We start from the raw sequence: 16,559 nt of genomic DNA on the forward strand, positions 1-16,559 counted from the left end.
TTTTGAAAACACTCAATGCTATATATATATCACCAGACTTTTTATCTTTGATTCTTCTCCCAATGAGAGTAACATCATGCCCTCTTGTAGAGTCCCCCTATCAAGGTCAGGAATACCTCCGTAAGTAGTAGTTGACATAGTGCGACTCGCACAATTGATTGTGGGGTCTTGCGATCAGAGGGCATCACAGGAATCAGTCGCACAATAGAATGAATATAGAAATTATCATATAGCATGAATCAGATGACCATTCTTCGTGGTTCGAATGCTGGTTTCTGTATTAGTTATTGTTGTTTCTGTTCTGAGACCATGAGATTAAGGTCATCGTTCACCAATTTAAATTTGATTCTCTTCAAAGAATAATAATGTTTGCCAGTAAACTGGCAAATAAGTTCATTAGTAGACTTAATAGGGACGTTAATTCGAAATAAATTTGCACACCACAGTTGCTCCACCAATGTGCTGCATGCTTTCGTGATGCCTTACTATCTAGCGCCACCTCCTGCTAATTTTATTTAACAGCTTCTAGAAGACACTTTTGGCGCTACTGCTTGAAGTGATTGGAACATATGCATTACGCGTGTTCTATCACCCGCGCTGCTCAAGTTGAGGTGTATTAGTATATCACATTATTAGGTAAATATGATCCTATTTAGAATAATAAATTTGTCTCTAGAGGCGACCCTTTCACCATTTAGTGATGTTAGAGCACATGACACATCCTTGATGGTTATATATTAATATGCGTCAACAGTTTATCAAACTTGAAAAAATCAAAGACTGAATAGACACTTCAAATTCTAGAGCGTGCGTAGGCTGTTTCTTCGTATAATTGATAAATTCTTAAAGTGAATTCCAAAACATAAATTTTAATACTTATTTATTCAGGTTTAACGACCTTATCCAGCTATAAGCTATGAAGGTCTCGTTTCAGTGGGCGCTAGGCGGCCTTGTAGGGGTCTAGACCCTAATCCCCCCTACTGCCTGCCCCAGACAGGTGCCTAGCGTTTTAATGTACAGACAAATTCCTCACCCCAAGCCAGTTGTATGCGCAGGACGATTCGGGGGCCTTATAGGGGCTGGCGGGGCCCCTCCTGGGATCTGAACGTGCGGGAGTCGCCGACCGATGACAGGCCGCTCAGAGCTGTCATCCTTCCTCCTGGGGCCCCCTAGGCCCCCCTCCTCCTCTATAGCTTCCCATCCCCATAAATCGGCCCTCCGGGCCTCTATGAAGGCGAGTAGAGCCTTAGTGGCCTTAGGGTCTGCCAATATGCGCGCCTCGGGAGCCTCTTCGGCCGCTGAGGGCCTACTAACCTTGGCCGCCTCGTCGATATGCCATCCTCGTGGGGCATTGTTGGGCTGATAAATTTCAATAGCCTAGAGTATGTAATATACATCATTTCTTTCAGTTAAACTATTCCAATTATGAACATTTCCCTGGAGCTATTTCAACTAATATGACGTGGAGAAAGATGTTGGTAAATATGATTAGGTTAAAATAAAATGATGCGAGTCGCACCAAGTGAAATCCAGGCTTACCGTTACTACCCACTTTACTTATATCAGGTACAAATAAACAGCTTCTAGACTCATTTAAAGATATGCGCGTGCAGTGTTTTGATCTATTTTTTTACTTCTAACTAAACAACCATATTAAAGAAGATTATGGTTTTCTTATCACAATGTCTCCTCCGATTCTCGCTCCAGAATGGCAAGAGGTAACGTATAACCGTTACGGACCTAAAAACGACGTCTAATATTTCGATCATACAGCTTGAAAAGGTTCTCGGGTCTCGCCCACTCCTCAAAGGAAGCCCTGAGGACATCATTTCCCAATTTAATGGTCTTATGGCAGTGCTGGCATCGTCTCGGCCGTCTCCCGACCCTTCTGTCGAGACAAGAGATACAGTAATCAAAGGGATTAATTGTCGGGTATACATGCCAAGCAGAATTAATTTCCAAGGAGATTTGCCTCTCGGTGTCTATGCCCACGGAGGTGGATTCGTCTGTGGTGACCTCGAGTCTGAAGATTTTCTCTGCAGGGCGATTGCAGGGGCTGCATTCTGTATTATCGTAAGCGTCGACTATCGGTTAGGTCCTCAGTACAAGCTGCCCATCATGTTGGACGATGTCCTGAGTGTTTATTCGTGGGTTGGTACTGTCTATTCACTAGAGATGAGATGCCCTGCTAACAAGTTTTGTTCTTACCGGCAGCTTCGGGATAATGCTCGTCAGTTTGGCGCCGATCCATCGAAATTATTTTCCATAGGTGGGAGTGCCGGGGGGGGCCTTGCGCTGGGAATTGCCAACCATTTTGCTCAACAGCCTGATGGCCACAAACATATCCATGGGGTCGTTGCAATGGTACCAGTTACTTTGCACTGGAATAATATTCCTTCAGAGTACCAAGAGCACTACAGCTCATACAGGGAGAATGCAGAAAATGTGCCGATTATCGACAAGCCCACAATGGAATCATTCTTTGGTGAGTACTTAAGGTATAAAAATAGGATTTTCACGATTTGAATGCTGATTCTACCAGATGCTGTGAACGCGGATCCGAAGGATTCAAGCATATTTACTGCATTGTCGCCTCATCATGCGAAGTTCCCACCTACTTATATCTGTACTTGTGGCGCTGATCCCCTTCGCGATGATGGTACAGTGATGGAGAAGGCTCTCAGAAAGGCCGGGTACGTATTTTTCTTTCCTCTTTCAGCTTGACTCCCACCTCCTTTCTTAAACGTAACTAATTTTATCCAAGTGTTCCAACAAAATTGACGGAATACCCCAACCTACCTCACTACTTTTGGATTTTCCCAGATCTCGAAGCTACCAAGAAATTTATCAACGATACTATTGCTGGAGTTAAGTGGGTAATTTCAGAGATGTAATGAAGGGCAAGTATTTCAATCTTCTATACAAATTCAAATAATCTGCTCTACAATAAAGAATTAGATGCCCGTGTATTGCACTTCGTGCTTGTTGCTTGAGTATTTCCCTGAATGCCTTTGCCTTGAGGCTTTAACAATAATGGAAGGAGGTTCTTCATGCCAAGTGGCCAGGCCTCGATATCCTGAAATTGATAGATCTGGCAAGGGATCAAGCAATTCTTTTTATATTCACCATCCTAACACTATTAATTTGGGAAAGAGCTTTTATTTCGGAGATAGAGAGTCAAAAGTTTCATTAGGACATATATGTCAACTTCTTCACTTAGCTTTAAAAATTAGGAAAGAATGGGGGTGACACATGTAGAGAAACATGTTATAAGGTATAATAAATATATCTATGCCTCCAAATTGAAAGATACCTTGTTGAAAACACATCTTGATTATAATATTAAAATATATCCTGAATTAGATACCTATCCACATTTGAAGCGTACTTTAATTACTAGCGTGTCCTAAAAATAATCATTGGACTCGAGATTATGTGACCTTGTTATTGTGCGAATCGCACATATTCTCTCCATTGTCTAACACGGCAGCCTTTACTAGTTATACTTGGCACTAGAGCAGTTGCCACCTGGACGAACCGCAGTCCTTTTAAAGTCCATCAGAGGGCTTGCGACAATTTTAAGTTATGATATTACGATTCGCACCTGTTGTGCATGTTAACCGGCCAATTGGGGGGTTGAGCCATGCTAGACTGGATTCATAGCGAAGGTAATCAAATATCGGCGTTTATACCAGAATCTGTAACCTTAATATACCCTTAACTACCTGTCCCGTCACCCCTCAAAATTTGTTGCTACTGTGTAAGTAAAGTCAACAAGCTTCCATAAGGCCTGATATTCTCGAGGCTACAATCCATTCGAACGCACAGTCACCAGAACATTCCAACGTTACATAACCCTTGTTTTCACTATATATATCCGATATGGAATCCCCAATTGTCATTCCCAAGCAGCACAAGGCTGCTGTTTATGACAACCCAGGTACTGTATCAACAGAAGTGAAGTTGGTTGATACTCCGGAACCAGGATATGGACAGGTTCTGATCAATCTGTGAGTTGTTAGATGCACCCTATAACTCTTATATATAATGTCTATGATTACTTACCATCGGTTCTAGAACCCACTCAGGCGTATGTCACTCAGACTTTGGTGTTATGACGAATTCGGTAAGTTCCCAATCCAGCGAAAATCGGCCCCTTCGAAGTTCGGTCCGCTTGCTCATAGCGGATATTAGTGGAAGGTGCTCCCTTATCCAATACAGCCTGGGCAAGTCGGTGGCCACGAGGGCGTCGGTAAGGTAGTGAAGCTTGGACCGGGTTGTGAGAATGTTCAAGTGAAAGTTGGAGACCGTGTTGGCGTCAAATGGGTTTCTGGTGTCTGTGGAACTTGCTGTATGTTTTCACTTTGAGTATTATCGTAAGTTACAAGCAGTGACAGTTGACCTTTACCTGCAGTGCCTTGTCTTTCAGGGTCCGATGGTCTCTGCCTCAACGGTAAGATATCCGGATACTACACCCCTGGCACATTTCAGCAGTATGTTCTCGGACCAGTGGACTATGTTACTCCAATTCCAGAGGGAGTTTCTTCAGAAGCTGCAGCCCCATTGCTCTGTGCGGGTGTCACGGTCTATGCTGCCCTAAGGCGTAGCCGAGCCCAGGCAGGGAACTTTGTGGTCATTTCAGGCGCAGGAGGTGGTCTTGGACACCTGGCGACACAGCTAGGGAGCCGCGGCCTTGGCCTTCGTATCATAGGAATTGATCATGGTAGCAAGGCAGATCTTGTGAAGGAAAGTGGCGCAGAAGCTTTTATTGACATTACCAAGTTTCCCAAGGACGACAATGGAGCGGCAATTGCTGAGCACGTTAAGTCATTGACAGGTGGCCATGGTGCTCATGCCGTCATAGTCTGCACAGCATCTAATGTGGCGTACGGACAGGCAATCCCAATGCTTCGCTTTAATGGAGTTCTAGTTTGTGTTGGTATTCCTGAGGGTGAGCTGGAGGCGATCAGGACTGCTAGCCCAGCCCCGATCATTTTCAAGCAAATTTCTATTGAAGGATCAGCAGTTGGAAACCGACGTGATGCAATTGAAACCCTTGATTTCGCAGCGCGAGGTGTGGTTACACCGCATATACAAGTTGAGAAGATGGATAAGTTGACAGCTGTCTTTGAGGAAATGCACCGTGGTCAATTGAATGGACGAGTGGTCCTGGATCTATCTTGAGATAATGGCATCAATTCAGGGATACGTGCAAGAGGCTAAGCGGGACTTCCTGTCAAGACCTAGAATATCAATCTAAGACATTTTATATCTGATTCCTGAATTTCGGATAGTGCGTTAGTTAAATCTGTCGAAGTTGTCAGGGGTTAATGTAGCTAATACTTGCATGTACATACCATAGAACTACAACGTGGTCGAGACATAAAAATATCATTGATCAAATATAATGCCCCCTTAGATAATCATCTAATAATAAAGAAGAGGGGGATTTATGAATTAAAACACTATAGAGTACTCCGTCTCCGTGCTTCGTATTCTCTTTTAATGAGCCTAATTAAGTGTTAAGACTCGCCTCATCTGTAAAGACAGCCCATATAATTTATAAGATAAAACAAGTAAAATAGAAATCATCCCACACACTATGGAGAGCGAACAATAGTACTATTTTGAAAGCATCTCATAAACCTTCATCGCTTCTTCCGACTGAGCTATTCTCGATTTAGCCATCTCCGCCGGCGTTTCACCTAAGCTATTTCTAATTGACCAGTCTGCCCCCTTATCTAACAGTGTTTGGACTCGATCCACGCCTGCAACAGAAACAGCATAATGGAGAGGTGAGGTGTATTGTTGCGAAGGTGCATTAATGTCTATGCCCTGATCAATAAGGTATCTCATGATTGGAACTCCATCCCTGCCGCAACGGGCTGATGGTATTGAATAATGCTTTTGGGTTTAGTTTTGTGCCATGAGTGATAAGAAGTTCTAGAGTAGTGATTGAGGAATAAAGTGATACAGTAGCAAGAGGTGTAACACCTTTATCATTCCGTTGATTGGGATCAGCACCGTGTTCCAAGAGCCAACAAACACAGGTCTTATTAGATACCACAAGCCTGATAGTGTTAGAAACTACAATTAGAATACGGCATGGCAAGAATTGAACCTTAATGCCGGACCTTCAAACTCGGTTGAGTTAATATCCAAGCCATAGTTAAGAAATTTTTGGAAGATGGCAGGGTCTTTGTTGTAAGAAGCGCCGATGAAGGCATGGTGGGTAATTCGTGCTCCTTTTGAGAGAAATAATGCCGTGGTTGTGGCATCACCTCCCCAAGTAGCCTTTTGGAGCGCCTTATCAAGTTCATCTTGCGATGGCTTCCAATCAGAACTGAGTCCGTCCCGAACCTTGTCCACATCACACATCACCATTAGAGCAAGCGGGGTTTAGTATTTCAGCGGCCAGGGCTGCCTGTATTGTAGCTTGAAGCTGAACAAGCCCGCTGAGAGGAGAAGATCGGTCAACTGACACCGAACGCCCTTCCCGCCAGAAACCAATCTTGGGCGTCCGGGCACCACCGAGGCAACCCAACCAGATTACTCACTCCAAATCTCGATTGTGTCTACTTCAAGCGACAGGGCTGTTACTGGTGTCAACCTCAACCCAAGCCTTTTCGAACATACATTACCGCAGCTGGGTTATCCGTCTACGATTATACAGCACTAGTGAAGAGGCTCTAGGTGCTTTTGTAACAGATGGGACCAATATCGATCTTAGCTCCTTGTGTCGTCCACCGTTCGGAGACTTGTTTGATCCCCATAGCTATTCTCCGTGAGTCGACTCTGACTCAACTTTACTTCATGTCTAACTTTATCAAACAGCTCTACTAGATCTACACCGTGTCATTACTCTTAAAGACGTAATTCTAGAGAGCGATAAATTGGTGTTGGCACCTGCCCCATGTCATATTTTGTTTCATTGTGTAATAGGGCGACAAAAGCTTGAACATAGCACCACAAAAGTGGATGAGGTATAGAAGCCCTCCCCAGATCAATACTAATAGTATTTCAACTTTTTGCATTATCTACGGAAGACCCTCCGATGTCCAGGATGTCTAATCAGATCTGACATAAATTAGTATAAATGCAGATGAAGGCAGGAATTATCAGTACATCAACTGATGTACTATATTCGGACTTTTGTAATATTAGTGTACGAGGAACCCGAGATATCAAAGTAACTAAACTGGTTGGGTATTGTTTTCCTAGTCTCATAAATTAAATGCATTCCGGTTAAACACCTTCCCCATAGCTCGTTGTAGGTATAAGCTAATTCCAACGCTCCCCACTCCATAATTCATTCACCAGGCTAGGGTAGAGAAATCTTTCGGTACCTCCCATCCATGTGCGGTGCATGCTCGAACATATGCCGAGATAGCATCCTGGATTGGGTATTCAAATATTCGGCCCTTTTGCCCACCAGATTGACCACTTAGAAGGCGTGCTGGTTTGGGTTCAGTGGAACACAAAGCAAAACGAATAGAAAGCAAGACACTTTCCATAGAATAGCTCGGTAACCAGCCAGAGTTCGTGAGTAGTTCCATACAAAGCGCGCCTCCTGCGGTAACGTGACCACCACCACCATGGGCAAATTCAAGCAGTCGAGGCTTGACAATGCGAACAAATGGTGGTGACATCGGATAATTTTGAGAAAAACGCATCTCAAGAATGATGCTCTGTATCCCTGTCTTTTCCAGGTCCTGGCCCAATGGAAGTGTGAGTTCAAAGGAGTGTAGCTCTACAATCCACTGGTATGGGTTGCTGATAAGTTGTGGGTCGATGTACCACCCCAATTCAACCAATGAGTTCTTCTGCTGCACTTTCAGTGTTTGCAGTAGTTGTTGCTGGAGATACTTGGTAGCTAAGGTAGTAGCATAAGATGGAGGTTCAAGTAGCGTCATAGATGATTCAGTCAACATTCCAGGCTGAAAGTCGGTAGAAGGGGTGCTTTTGTGGGTTTTAGTTGTCTTTTCCAATCCCGTCGTCTGGGCCACTGCTTCAGAATCCCCAGCGTAATCGCTTACTAGGTGTGATTCACTGTCCTCTGAATCCGAAAGCAATACTGTTAGATCTTCGTTCAAAGTGGCTACGCTTGCTGAGTCATCGTCTTCGCTGGAGGCCGCCAGTATTACATCTTCCTTATTTTCTCCTAATTTGACTGTAGCAGAGGCTGACTGTAGAAGCTGGGTTACTAGGAGACGTCGGCGCTGGCCCAAAGCGGTCATGGGGATATCGATCGTACGGCCTTTGGGTCCGTTTGCCGCGTGTTTTGGGTCTTGTGGATAAAAATTCGGTTTTATCGAGGAATCTTTAATCGAACTTTCTGAATATGAAGGTGAGTCCTTTAGGAGATCGACACGTGGCTGACATTCAACAAAAAGATATCGTGTTTGAATCCACTCAATGTCTTTGACAACATAAATGCCACTAGAGCTATTGACGTAATCCTTTGTGCTGTTGACAACTTCATTTAGTGATATCGCACCTTGGACTTTAAGTATGCTGTTCGGCCAATACGATCCCTGGTCCCCTCTCTGGGTGTAGCCCCGAGATGTAGAAAAATGCTGAGCCATGTAAACACCATTTCCGTAAGCTCTACCGTTTGTCACCTTCTTGTAATGTAGACCTTCTCTGATAATTCCATGCCAGTTCGAAAGTGGACTTCCGTGCCATGTGAAGATAGTTGGGTACTTTCGATCAATCTTAGGGGCTTTGGCCGTGACAGCCATCATAAACTTTTCCTCTTTATCGGGAGATCCTTGGGCAAATCTAAATTGCAAGTAGCCATCCATTCCAGATACCAAATTAGGACTTGACTTAACACCCTTGATCTGGCTTAGATCTCCATCCTGCATTATACATGATCTATTGGATGCAACAACCCATCTTAAAAGATCAAACGCAGAACTAGAAACCCTGTTCCACAATGCCAGAATTTCCCTAGAACCCGGTGGCGCGGACTCTAGAAAATCTCTCATCGCAATCACATCGGGCAATGTATCCAAAAGCGTCGCGATTGCTTGGCACTTGTCTTTATCCTGCTTGATATCGTCGAAATTCTGGTCATATACCGCAAAATTGACTTCTAACGATTCTTGATTTGTCGAGACTGGTAACGCGTGCTGGATATTTCCATGCACCATTGGTTGAGAAAGACAGACCAAAGGCCAACTGAGCGTATCTTCAACTCGAAAATGCCATATATCGTTAGAGATTTGAGGAGATGATTTCATAACAATCCATCTACCGGGGCTCAGGAAGGTTTTATCTTCGAAGGCAGAAGTGATTGTGAGCTGCATATCTGATAATCGCAACTTTCCTTTTCGTGAATAAGTGCTCTTTGAACTTCCAGGCACCATGATTCCAAGGCCATGAGGAAAATCAGAAAGATTTCCCGTAGCAGCGCTAGAATACGCAAAGGTTATTAGTAGGTCAATTACATAGGGCTGCTTGAGAATCTCCCAGTCTACACTGGGGCCCATGCCAAGTGCCATATATTGATAAAGACATAAAGGTTTTGAGCAGACGTAGGGCTTAAGGGCTTCGAAGTTTGCATCCATCTTACAATGACAAACTAGACAGAACTCAGTGCACTTCACAAAATGCCGTAGTGTAAACTGCATGGCAATTAGGGGGAAAGACAATGCATTTGGACTTGCAGCGTCAGAGAGTTGATCTGCCTGAACAATTTCTGGAAGCGAGGCACTCCGATCATCTGGTAATGTGTATTCGTCACCTCCAAAATCTTCTGGGGCTATCATCATGCCCTGGGCGTTATTGAAAAATAACTCCGCCCCTGACCATGAGAAGGCATATTGATATCTTAGTTCAATTATCTTGAGCAATCGCTCATTGAGCAGCGAGTTCAACGGCATTTCGATGAAAAGAGGAACCAGTTTCTGGGAGCCATGAGATTCGGAAGTATCACGCCCTTGCGGAGTAGGAATGCCATTGAAGCGAGCAAATACATCCAAGGCTTCCGTCATGGTGGGTTTGTACGAAGAGCAGAGACCAACGTGCATCTGGACCTGAGTAGTCAAGCCTTTCCTCTTTTGTTCCAGTACTTGCTGTAAGTTGGCATATCCACTTGGATAGCGAATCAATACCACCAAGTATTGAGTGCGCTCCACGCTCCATGCCTGCATTGCCTCGTCTGAAATGCCCAATTTGGAGACCCGACAAGAAATTGAGATGATGACTGACCCTGTCAACTTGCCTAGGTAGCCGACCTTAAACCCTGCTTTCTTCGCAGCACGAAGATCTTGTTTAAGGCTTTCGGATTTCTTTGTGTCTGTGCGCACAGAACCAAAGAACTGCTGGTCCTCATCGAACGAATCATCTTGCCAGGCAGCTTCCACGCTGAAGTCAGAATCCGCAGCATCCCAATCTACCTCATCATTTTCTGAATCTTGGCTTACTTCGGTGGTCTGAAGTATGTCGGCAGAAAGGACGTTTCTCAAAGCATCGCTCACCATGTTGAAGAGATCATGGATGGGAGATCCTGCGACTGCAACTCGAACAACGTCAAGAACATCGACAGCAGCAGGCGGCACGGTAGTTGACGTGGAGAAAATTAGGTATTGGTGAGACTTTGGATACTCGGAAAGATCTATAGCCAATATGAGCATGCTGTTGCTTAGCTGGAAGGTTGTCTGCGCTTACCTGATATAACAACCTGGAACTCTAGTGGCAGATCGGTTTCAGGTGAATGGGAAAACGAGAAAGAGATTGATTCGTCGTCATCTCCAAGCCGTATTCCGTGCAGACCTGGAAATAAGCCAGGCGACCTGGCCCTCTCCAGATCTCGAAGAAAGTCTTTTCGAGGCATGTAGGTTAGGAGCGAGTCGAGGCGAGGCGACTACGAGACTCGATATATCAGATAATTTCAATTTTCAAATATTGCAGAGGCTGGGCGGTCTGCGAGTCACGGATTGAAGGTGCCTGCTGGAGGGGAGAAGACGTCAACGATGATATGGGAATGACACGAAGATAATAAACATGGCATGCATACAAGTTCCGGTGGTGCAGTTGCCGGCAGATTCCGCCCATCACGATGAGATGATGGGCACTTCATGGAGAGTCAAAAGCAGCAGTGCAGAAGCAGAAACGACGAGGAGAAGGAAAGATTCTTTGTGTACCTGTGAGTCAATGGCGGCGCAGTAAGTGGCAGGCTGCGCTGTGCCATGCAGGTATAGCAGTCCTAAACAGGAAAGCCGCCTGCTCTTTTGGGGTTAGGGCGGCTGGCGTGTGGCGGCGCCCGCATCCTCCTCCTGCCTGCCCTGCGCTGGTGCCTGGCAGCCTGGGAGCCTGAGGCGGGGAGGCGGGCCGGCTCCACCTGGCATTACTTGCTATTCATGACTCTTCATTACTCATTGGTATCATCATTCTCTCCTCTCCTTCTCCCTCTTCCTCTCCCTCTCTATGCAAGCGTCTTCTGCTGCCGCCGGTAGCGCCAGCGGACATGCCACCACTGCTCAACAATCCCATCTAGACCCGTCCCTGCGACCCTTTACAGATTCCTCGTTCGACCCGGCCGCTTTCTTGAACGATACCCTCCCGCCCTTGACGCTGTCCAACTCCCAGCCCCATGCTTCCAAATCTCCAGGAGCAGTGCCCCTGACCGACCTCTCTTCCCGCATCCAATCCCTTCTCTCTCAGTTGGGCTCGCAGAATGTCCGATTGTCCGACATACTGACCCAGCTTACCGATGAAATACTGCGCAGCGGCGGCAGGCTTGCATATGAAGTGGAAGTGTTACGAGGAGAAACAATCAGCCTCGCAGATGCACTGACCGAGAATTTGTCCGAGGACATTGTCAAATTCGCCCCTGGGGTGGATAGGGAAGCATCGGCAGAGGACGATGGAAGCGAAAAAAACGACATTGCAGATGGTGACGGCGACACCGTGAAAGAACCGCCTTTTATTACACAGCTGCGAACTTTGACCAAGGTTCGCGGGCGGCTGGAAGAGGTGGTTCAAACGTTTGGAGACGCGATGGAATGGCCGCTTCCCCCATCAGAGCTGTCGTTGACGTCTTCTTTCATTTCTGTTTCCGCGCCAGAACCAGGGTCGGAAAGCTACAGTCGCGAGGAGCGAGGGCAAGAAGTCGCCAAAAAGCTACGGGCGGAAATATCAGAGCTACTTGATAGCAATGGAGGCGGAGACGCCGGGTTGGCTGCGGCCACCGAACGCCTTGAAACCCTACGCAGTCTAGGAAATGTCTGGAAGGGCACGTCGGAAGAAAAGGCGCGCAACCGCTTTCTGGATGGCCTGGCAAAGACTGTGGACGATCGACGCAGGACTCTGGAAGGGCAACGGGCGAGCACGACAGGCAGGGACCAGATCGCAGACGAGCCAGCAAGCATCGACCACGGCGCCCCAGGAGGTGGCCTGTTTCGCAACCTCCAGCGCATCCGCGACGAGATGTACCTGGAGTAGTATGCGTATAGCCATAATGAGATAGATACACATAGTAATATAAAACAACACACAACACACAACATACAACATACTGTATCGCACACGTAGTAATATAAACAACATACAACATACTGTATCACATACATAGTAATATAAAACAACACACGACGCACAACATACAGCATACTGTATCACACTATCTGATAAGGGACCACTTCCCCGATGCAACGACGGCGGCCCCACGCTGGGCTGCTCTCGTCGAGTCGCCGATGGCGCCGAGACGCTGCCGGCCGCCTCCTGCATTCCTCCCCCAATCAGCTCGCCCCGCCGTGCGAGGCCACGTTAGATTCTCTCCGCAAGCACCCTCGGTCACTGCAACTGAACTCCTGAACTTGCCTACTGCTGTTTTCGCCTGCATCAGGAGTCAGTCCAGACCTGTCCTGCGCCCTGCGCCCTGCCCACCCCCCGTTTCTTCTCTTGCACACCAGGCAGGAAAATGTCCATTCATTACACCTCTGTGTGTTTATTCCAATAAACCGCCTTCGCTGGGGTGTGGGTGCGTCGTTCTCTTCGTTCCAGCCTCTCAACATGGTACAAATAGATTGGGAGGCTCAGCGAGCCGTCGGCCATGCTAGATCTCTATGGAGAAGGACCGTCCATCTAGCGGCCAAGCTTCCAAGCCCTCGTTCTCTGTCTCTACCCTCCCGAGCCTCTCTGCGATCTTCTCTACCCTCCCGAGCCTCTCTGCAGTCTTCTCTACGGTCTCTCCGGTCTCTACAACCCTTACAATCGCTACGGCGTTTACGCGCCTCCAGGCCCCTTTCCCACCTTGTTGGAGTCTTCTTTCTTTTATTATGCCTGCTATCCTACAGCTTTGCGAGGGTATGTTGGACCAAGAATACTCCATTTCAACGTGAGACACTAACCTCCTCCAGCATCGCTCCTTCAACATTTTCAAGGGCTCGTCCCTTGTGATTCAAGATGCAGGCTTACCAGACGACTTCAATTTCCACATTCTCCTATCCGCGCAACCCAAAAACGTTCATTTATGTCGCACCATCACGTCGGCAATGATTTTAGACTATCCTCCAATGACCCTCCTGAAACAAAATCCCGAACCTCGCCGATCTTCGAAGAAGTCTCCTGATTACGATGGAGTTATGATAGAGAAAGTGGAATCGATCCTCCTCTTTCTGAAGACCAACGGGCGAGTCTTTGAACATGATCTGGTTCTGGTTGTAGATAACGACGACATTCTGTTCCAGTTACCGCCTGAAATCCTCATCAAACGCTATAGAGACCTGTATCGACGAAATAATGACCGATTAAAAAGGAAGTACGGTACAAGGTACATTGGAGAGGGCGATAATAGACAACTGGTCCAGAAATATACCCAAAAAGTGCTATTTGCGGCTCGAAAGGATTGCTCCTTGAACGTAACCGACAGCGTCGCCTGCGCCAGTGTACCCCAGTCTCCGTTACCACCCGACATCTACGGACCAAAGACGGACAAGAAACGTGATGGCACTAAGAATAGACCACGGTGGATTGACGCAGGTGTTGTGATGGGTCAAGTTTCAAATCTGATCCCCCTCTATGAAAGGGTACTGGAAGATATGAAAAAGCAACCTATACACTCCACCGATCAAACGGTCTTGACACAGATGTACGGCAATCAAGAATACTCTAGGGAGGTTGCAAGAAGGCGATCAATCAGCCGTCTCAAAGAGTGGGTTGGGGACTCTGTCGGCATATCAGATGCGTCCAACATTACGAACGTACGCTCCCGCATACAACCAGGAGATTGGCACGAATTTGGCATCAGTCTTGATTATGAGGGCCAACTTTTCCTCAACACGAGAAAGGCAACAGCCGATATAGAATGGCTGAAGTATCGGGATGTACGAAAAGTGTCTTCTGTGCAGATACAACACGGAGTACCTAGGGAGGTACGGCTGAACTTGCCTCTTGATATCGAACAAAGCGCTTCGAATCCTTTTAAACAAACAAAGCCAGGCACTGGTGAAGTTGTACGGCCAGCATTCAACACCAGCATTGATGTGCTCCCTCCCGCTTGGAACTTTACGTGGAATGATGTTCCACTAGCAACATATATTCAAACAGCAGCAGTGCCTGCTATTGTTCATACAAATGACGACCTAGCACTACGACAAGACTACTGGAATACTGCGTGGTTTCATCCCTGGGCTCGTGCATTACTGCGCAATCATGTGCGGTCCTCCATAGTCCAACCACATACCCATCCAGCCCTCGGAGCCTCCGAAGTGCTGAAAAATCCCGGGAGAAAGGGAGGAATGTGGCTCGCTAACGATGGGTGGATGAGCTTCAAGGACCTCTGTTCTGGGCATGAAGAAGCAGTGTTCGGCGATGGCCTGGGAGCCTGGGGCGAAGAGAAACCCAACAAACGTCCGATTTACAACTTATGGGGCAAACTAATGGCAGGCAAAGGCCCAAAATATGTCAAATTAGGGGAATCCAAATCGGAAGCAGAGGAAATAGAAAAATATTTGCTCGGCATAGAGGATGAGGATGACGAATGATTCTTACTCTAAACAATTACGATGAGTGTTTTGGAATTCGTCTTTTTCTTGTTATCTTGAGCTTAGCATTTGTCTCTGTTTCTCTTGTATACTACTTTACCATTGTATTTTGAATAGCTCACCAAGCTGTTGGTTCGTCGGATACCCTTTAGAACAGTCAAAGCCCAAATTTGACTTTCAAAAATGTATATAGTCTCCATTATCATTATCAAGGCGCAGAGTTTATTTGAATGCATTTACTATTTACTATTTTTTTGAAAAAAATTCGCATGATAAATCGCAATTATATCTCATTTTCAATCTCACCGCCCGGTACCCCACGAAAGAGCATGAAATATTGCCGGCAAAAATTCTTAACTCCGCTTAATCCACGTGCTCGGCATCGACCAACTACGAAATTGAAGCCAATGAGAGTCGCAAAGAAAGGAAAGAATATTTAAAAGATTAAATTCTTTATAATTGCTTTCCTCTTGTCTTCTCACCTTTCCGGGGTCGACTGAAGCTAAAGACACCCCATCTACAATGAAGGTTCATAAGATCTCGCCACCACACTATCGAAGAACATGCTGACACCGACATATTATTCAGATTGTCGACCCTCAAACGGCAACTCTGACCAATATCGAGGTCCTATCCTATCTTACCGCTAATGCGCCTCGAAAACCCCCACAAGCGCCTCCTGGCGCGAGACATTTCAACCCGAAACCTGATCTAAGAGACCACTGCACTGTTGTGACTGAGGTTAGTTACAAAAAGCACCTCTTTCAGAAAAGACCTGCGCGTCATATTCGTATTGCGAACAAATAATACTGAATACTTTCTCAGATACATAACTACGTTGAGCGTATATCTCCCCATCTCTTGGACTATCCTCGCTATACGCATGACATTCAACAAGATCCCAAAACACATACTTTCCAACAGCCCTCCACGGACCAGCAACAGCCTTACATACAACCATCAGAACCGACACCTCTAGACAACGCAATTCGAAAACTCCTTCAAGAACTCAAACCCTACGGGCTTACCAAAGGCGAAGTCATGATGATGATCAACCTCGGCGTAGGCTTGAAAAACAAGAACGCCGGTGCAGATTCTATGGAGGTGGATAGGGGCGAAGTAGCGGTGGATGAGGATGGAAATCAAGAAGAGGGAGGGGAAGAAGATGATGATGCTTATAGTAATAATGTCTTGATTGAGAGCGTGATTGAAGAACTGGGTGCGAGACTGAAGGAAGGTGATAAAGAGGATATCTTCAGGATTATGAATAAGACATTGGGCAGTGCGGAATAACCCAGGCGTATGAAATTTTGTGGTACTCTGAGTTTGTTTTTATTAAAGTGAAGTGGTATAGCTAGCATAGCAGAGGCGTTTGTGTTCTAGTAATATCGGCTGTGTTTAGTGATATCGGTTTTTATTACTGCAAATACCACTTTCAGATGGAATCGAGAATTAAGAAGAGCCAATCTTGAACTGAAATCCAAATTTTATTCCGGCTAAGTACTTTCGCCTATGCCAAAAGGGAACCCTTTTTACGCCATATAGGAACCACAAATCTCGCCGCAA

The 16,559-nt window shown here is 46.1% G+C and overlaps 6 protein-coding genes across 6 annotated transcripts; 5 read left to right on the forward strand and 1 right to left on the reverse strand.

The window, feature by feature from the left end:
• Positions 1–1,682: 1,682 nt before the first annotated feature.
• BGW36DRAFT_463012 (carboxylesterase) lies at positions 1,683–2,894 on the forward strand (the record flags this gene model as incomplete). Its single annotated transcript, XM_046222191.1, has 5 exons — positions 1,683–1,718; positions 1,774–2,151; positions 2,215–2,485; positions 2,543–2,693; positions 2,765–2,894. The coding sequence occupies 5 exons, from the start codon at positions 1,683–1,685 to the stop codon at positions 2,892–2,894; spliced, it is 966 nt and encodes a 321-aa protein (XP_046070562.1).
• A 988-nt stretch (positions 2,895–3,882) lies between these two features.
• Positions 3,883–5,184, forward strand: BGW36DRAFT_463013 (chaperonin 10-like protein; the record flags this gene model as incomplete). The annotated part of the gene is made up of 4 exons (XM_046222192.1): positions 3,883–4,010; positions 4,078–4,126; positions 4,195–4,351; positions 4,415–5,184. 4 exons carry the CDS (start codon positions 3,883–3,885, stop codon positions 5,182–5,184), a joined length of 1,104 nt encoding a protein of 367 aa, XP_046070563.1.
• A 1,974-nt stretch (positions 5,185–7,158) lies between these two features.
• Positions 7,159–11,151, reverse strand: BGW36DRAFT_382663 (uncharacterized protein). The gene is made up of 3 exons (XM_046216574.1): positions 11,024–11,151; positions 10,675–10,953; positions 7,159–10,621 (listed from the first exon to the last, which is right to left on the reverse strand). Exons 2-3 carry the CDS (start codon positions 10,838–10,840, stop codon positions 7,314–7,316), a joined length of 3,474 nt encoding a protein of 1,157 aa, XP_046070564.1. The 5' UTR covers positions 10,841–10,953; positions 11,024–11,151; the 3' UTR covers positions 7,159–7,313.
• A 182-nt stretch (positions 11,152–11,333) lies between these two features.
• BGW36DRAFT_382667 (uncharacterized protein) lies at positions 11,334–12,591 on the forward strand. Its single transcript, XM_046216575.1, has one exon. It carries the CDS (start codon positions 11,434–11,436, stop codon positions 12,448–12,450), a length of 1,017 nt encoding a protein of 338 aa, XP_046070565.1. The 5' UTR covers positions 11,334–11,433; the 3' UTR covers positions 12,451–12,591.
• Positions 12,592–12,804: 213 nt separating this feature from the next.
• BGW36DRAFT_382668 (uncharacterized protein) lies at positions 12,805–15,330 on the forward strand. Its single transcript, XM_046216576.1, has 2 exons — positions 12,805–13,314; positions 13,368–15,330. Exons 1-2 carry the CDS (start codon positions 13,021–13,023, stop codon positions 14,991–14,993), a joined length of 1,920 nt encoding a protein of 639 aa, XP_046070566.1. The 5' UTR covers positions 12,805–13,020; the 3' UTR covers positions 14,994–15,330.
• Positions 15,331–15,358: 28 nt separating this feature from the next.
• BGW36DRAFT_382669 (uncharacterized protein) lies at positions 15,359–16,451 on the forward strand. The gene is made up of 3 exons (XM_046216577.1): positions 15,359–15,521; positions 15,582–15,734; positions 15,819–16,451. Exons 1-3 carry the CDS (start codon positions 15,516–15,518, stop codon positions 16,284–16,286), a joined length of 627 nt encoding a protein of 208 aa, XP_046070567.1. The 5' UTR covers positions 15,359–15,515; the 3' UTR covers positions 16,287–16,451.
• Positions 16,452–16,559: the final 108 nt, after the last annotated feature.

This window comes from Talaromyces proteolyticus, assembly GCF_021365285.1.
Source record: "Talaromyces proteolyticus strain PMI_201 chromosome Unknown BGW36scaffold_8, whole genome shotgun sequence".
In the NCBI taxonomy this organism is placed as follows: Eukaryota; Fungi; Ascomycota; class Eurotiomycetes; order Eurotiales; family Trichocomaceae; genus Talaromyces; species Talaromyces proteolyticus.

Bases quoted from the DNA above. Each gene is read 5' to 3' on its own strand.
- BGW36DRAFT_382663 (XM_046216574.1), bottom strand. From the start codon at position 10,840: ATGCCTCGAAAAGACTTTCTTCGAGATCTGGAGAGGGCCAGGTCGCCT. The intron at 10,622-10,674 runs GTAAGCGCAGAC...TATTGGCTATAG, and splicing joins GTTCCAGGTTGTTATATCAG to ATCTTTCCGAGTATCCAAAG.
- BGW36DRAFT_382669 (XM_046216577.1), top strand. The intron at 15,735-15,818 runs GTTAGTTACAAA...ATACTTTCTCAG, and splicing joins ACTGCACTGTTGTGACTGAG to ATACATAACTACGTTGAGCG.
- BGW36DRAFT_382668 (XM_046216576.1), top strand. From the start codon at position 13,021: ATGGTACAAATAGATTGGGAGGCTCAGCGAGCCGTCGGCCATGCTAGA. The intron at 13,315-13,367 runs GTATGTTGGACC...AACCTCCTCCAG, and splicing joins TATCCTACAGCTTTGCGAGG to CATCGCTCCTTCAACATTTT.
- BGW36DRAFT_382667 (XM_046216575.1), top strand. From the start codon at position 11,434: ATGCAAGCGTCTTCTGCTGCCGCCGGTAGCGCCAGCGGACATGCCACC.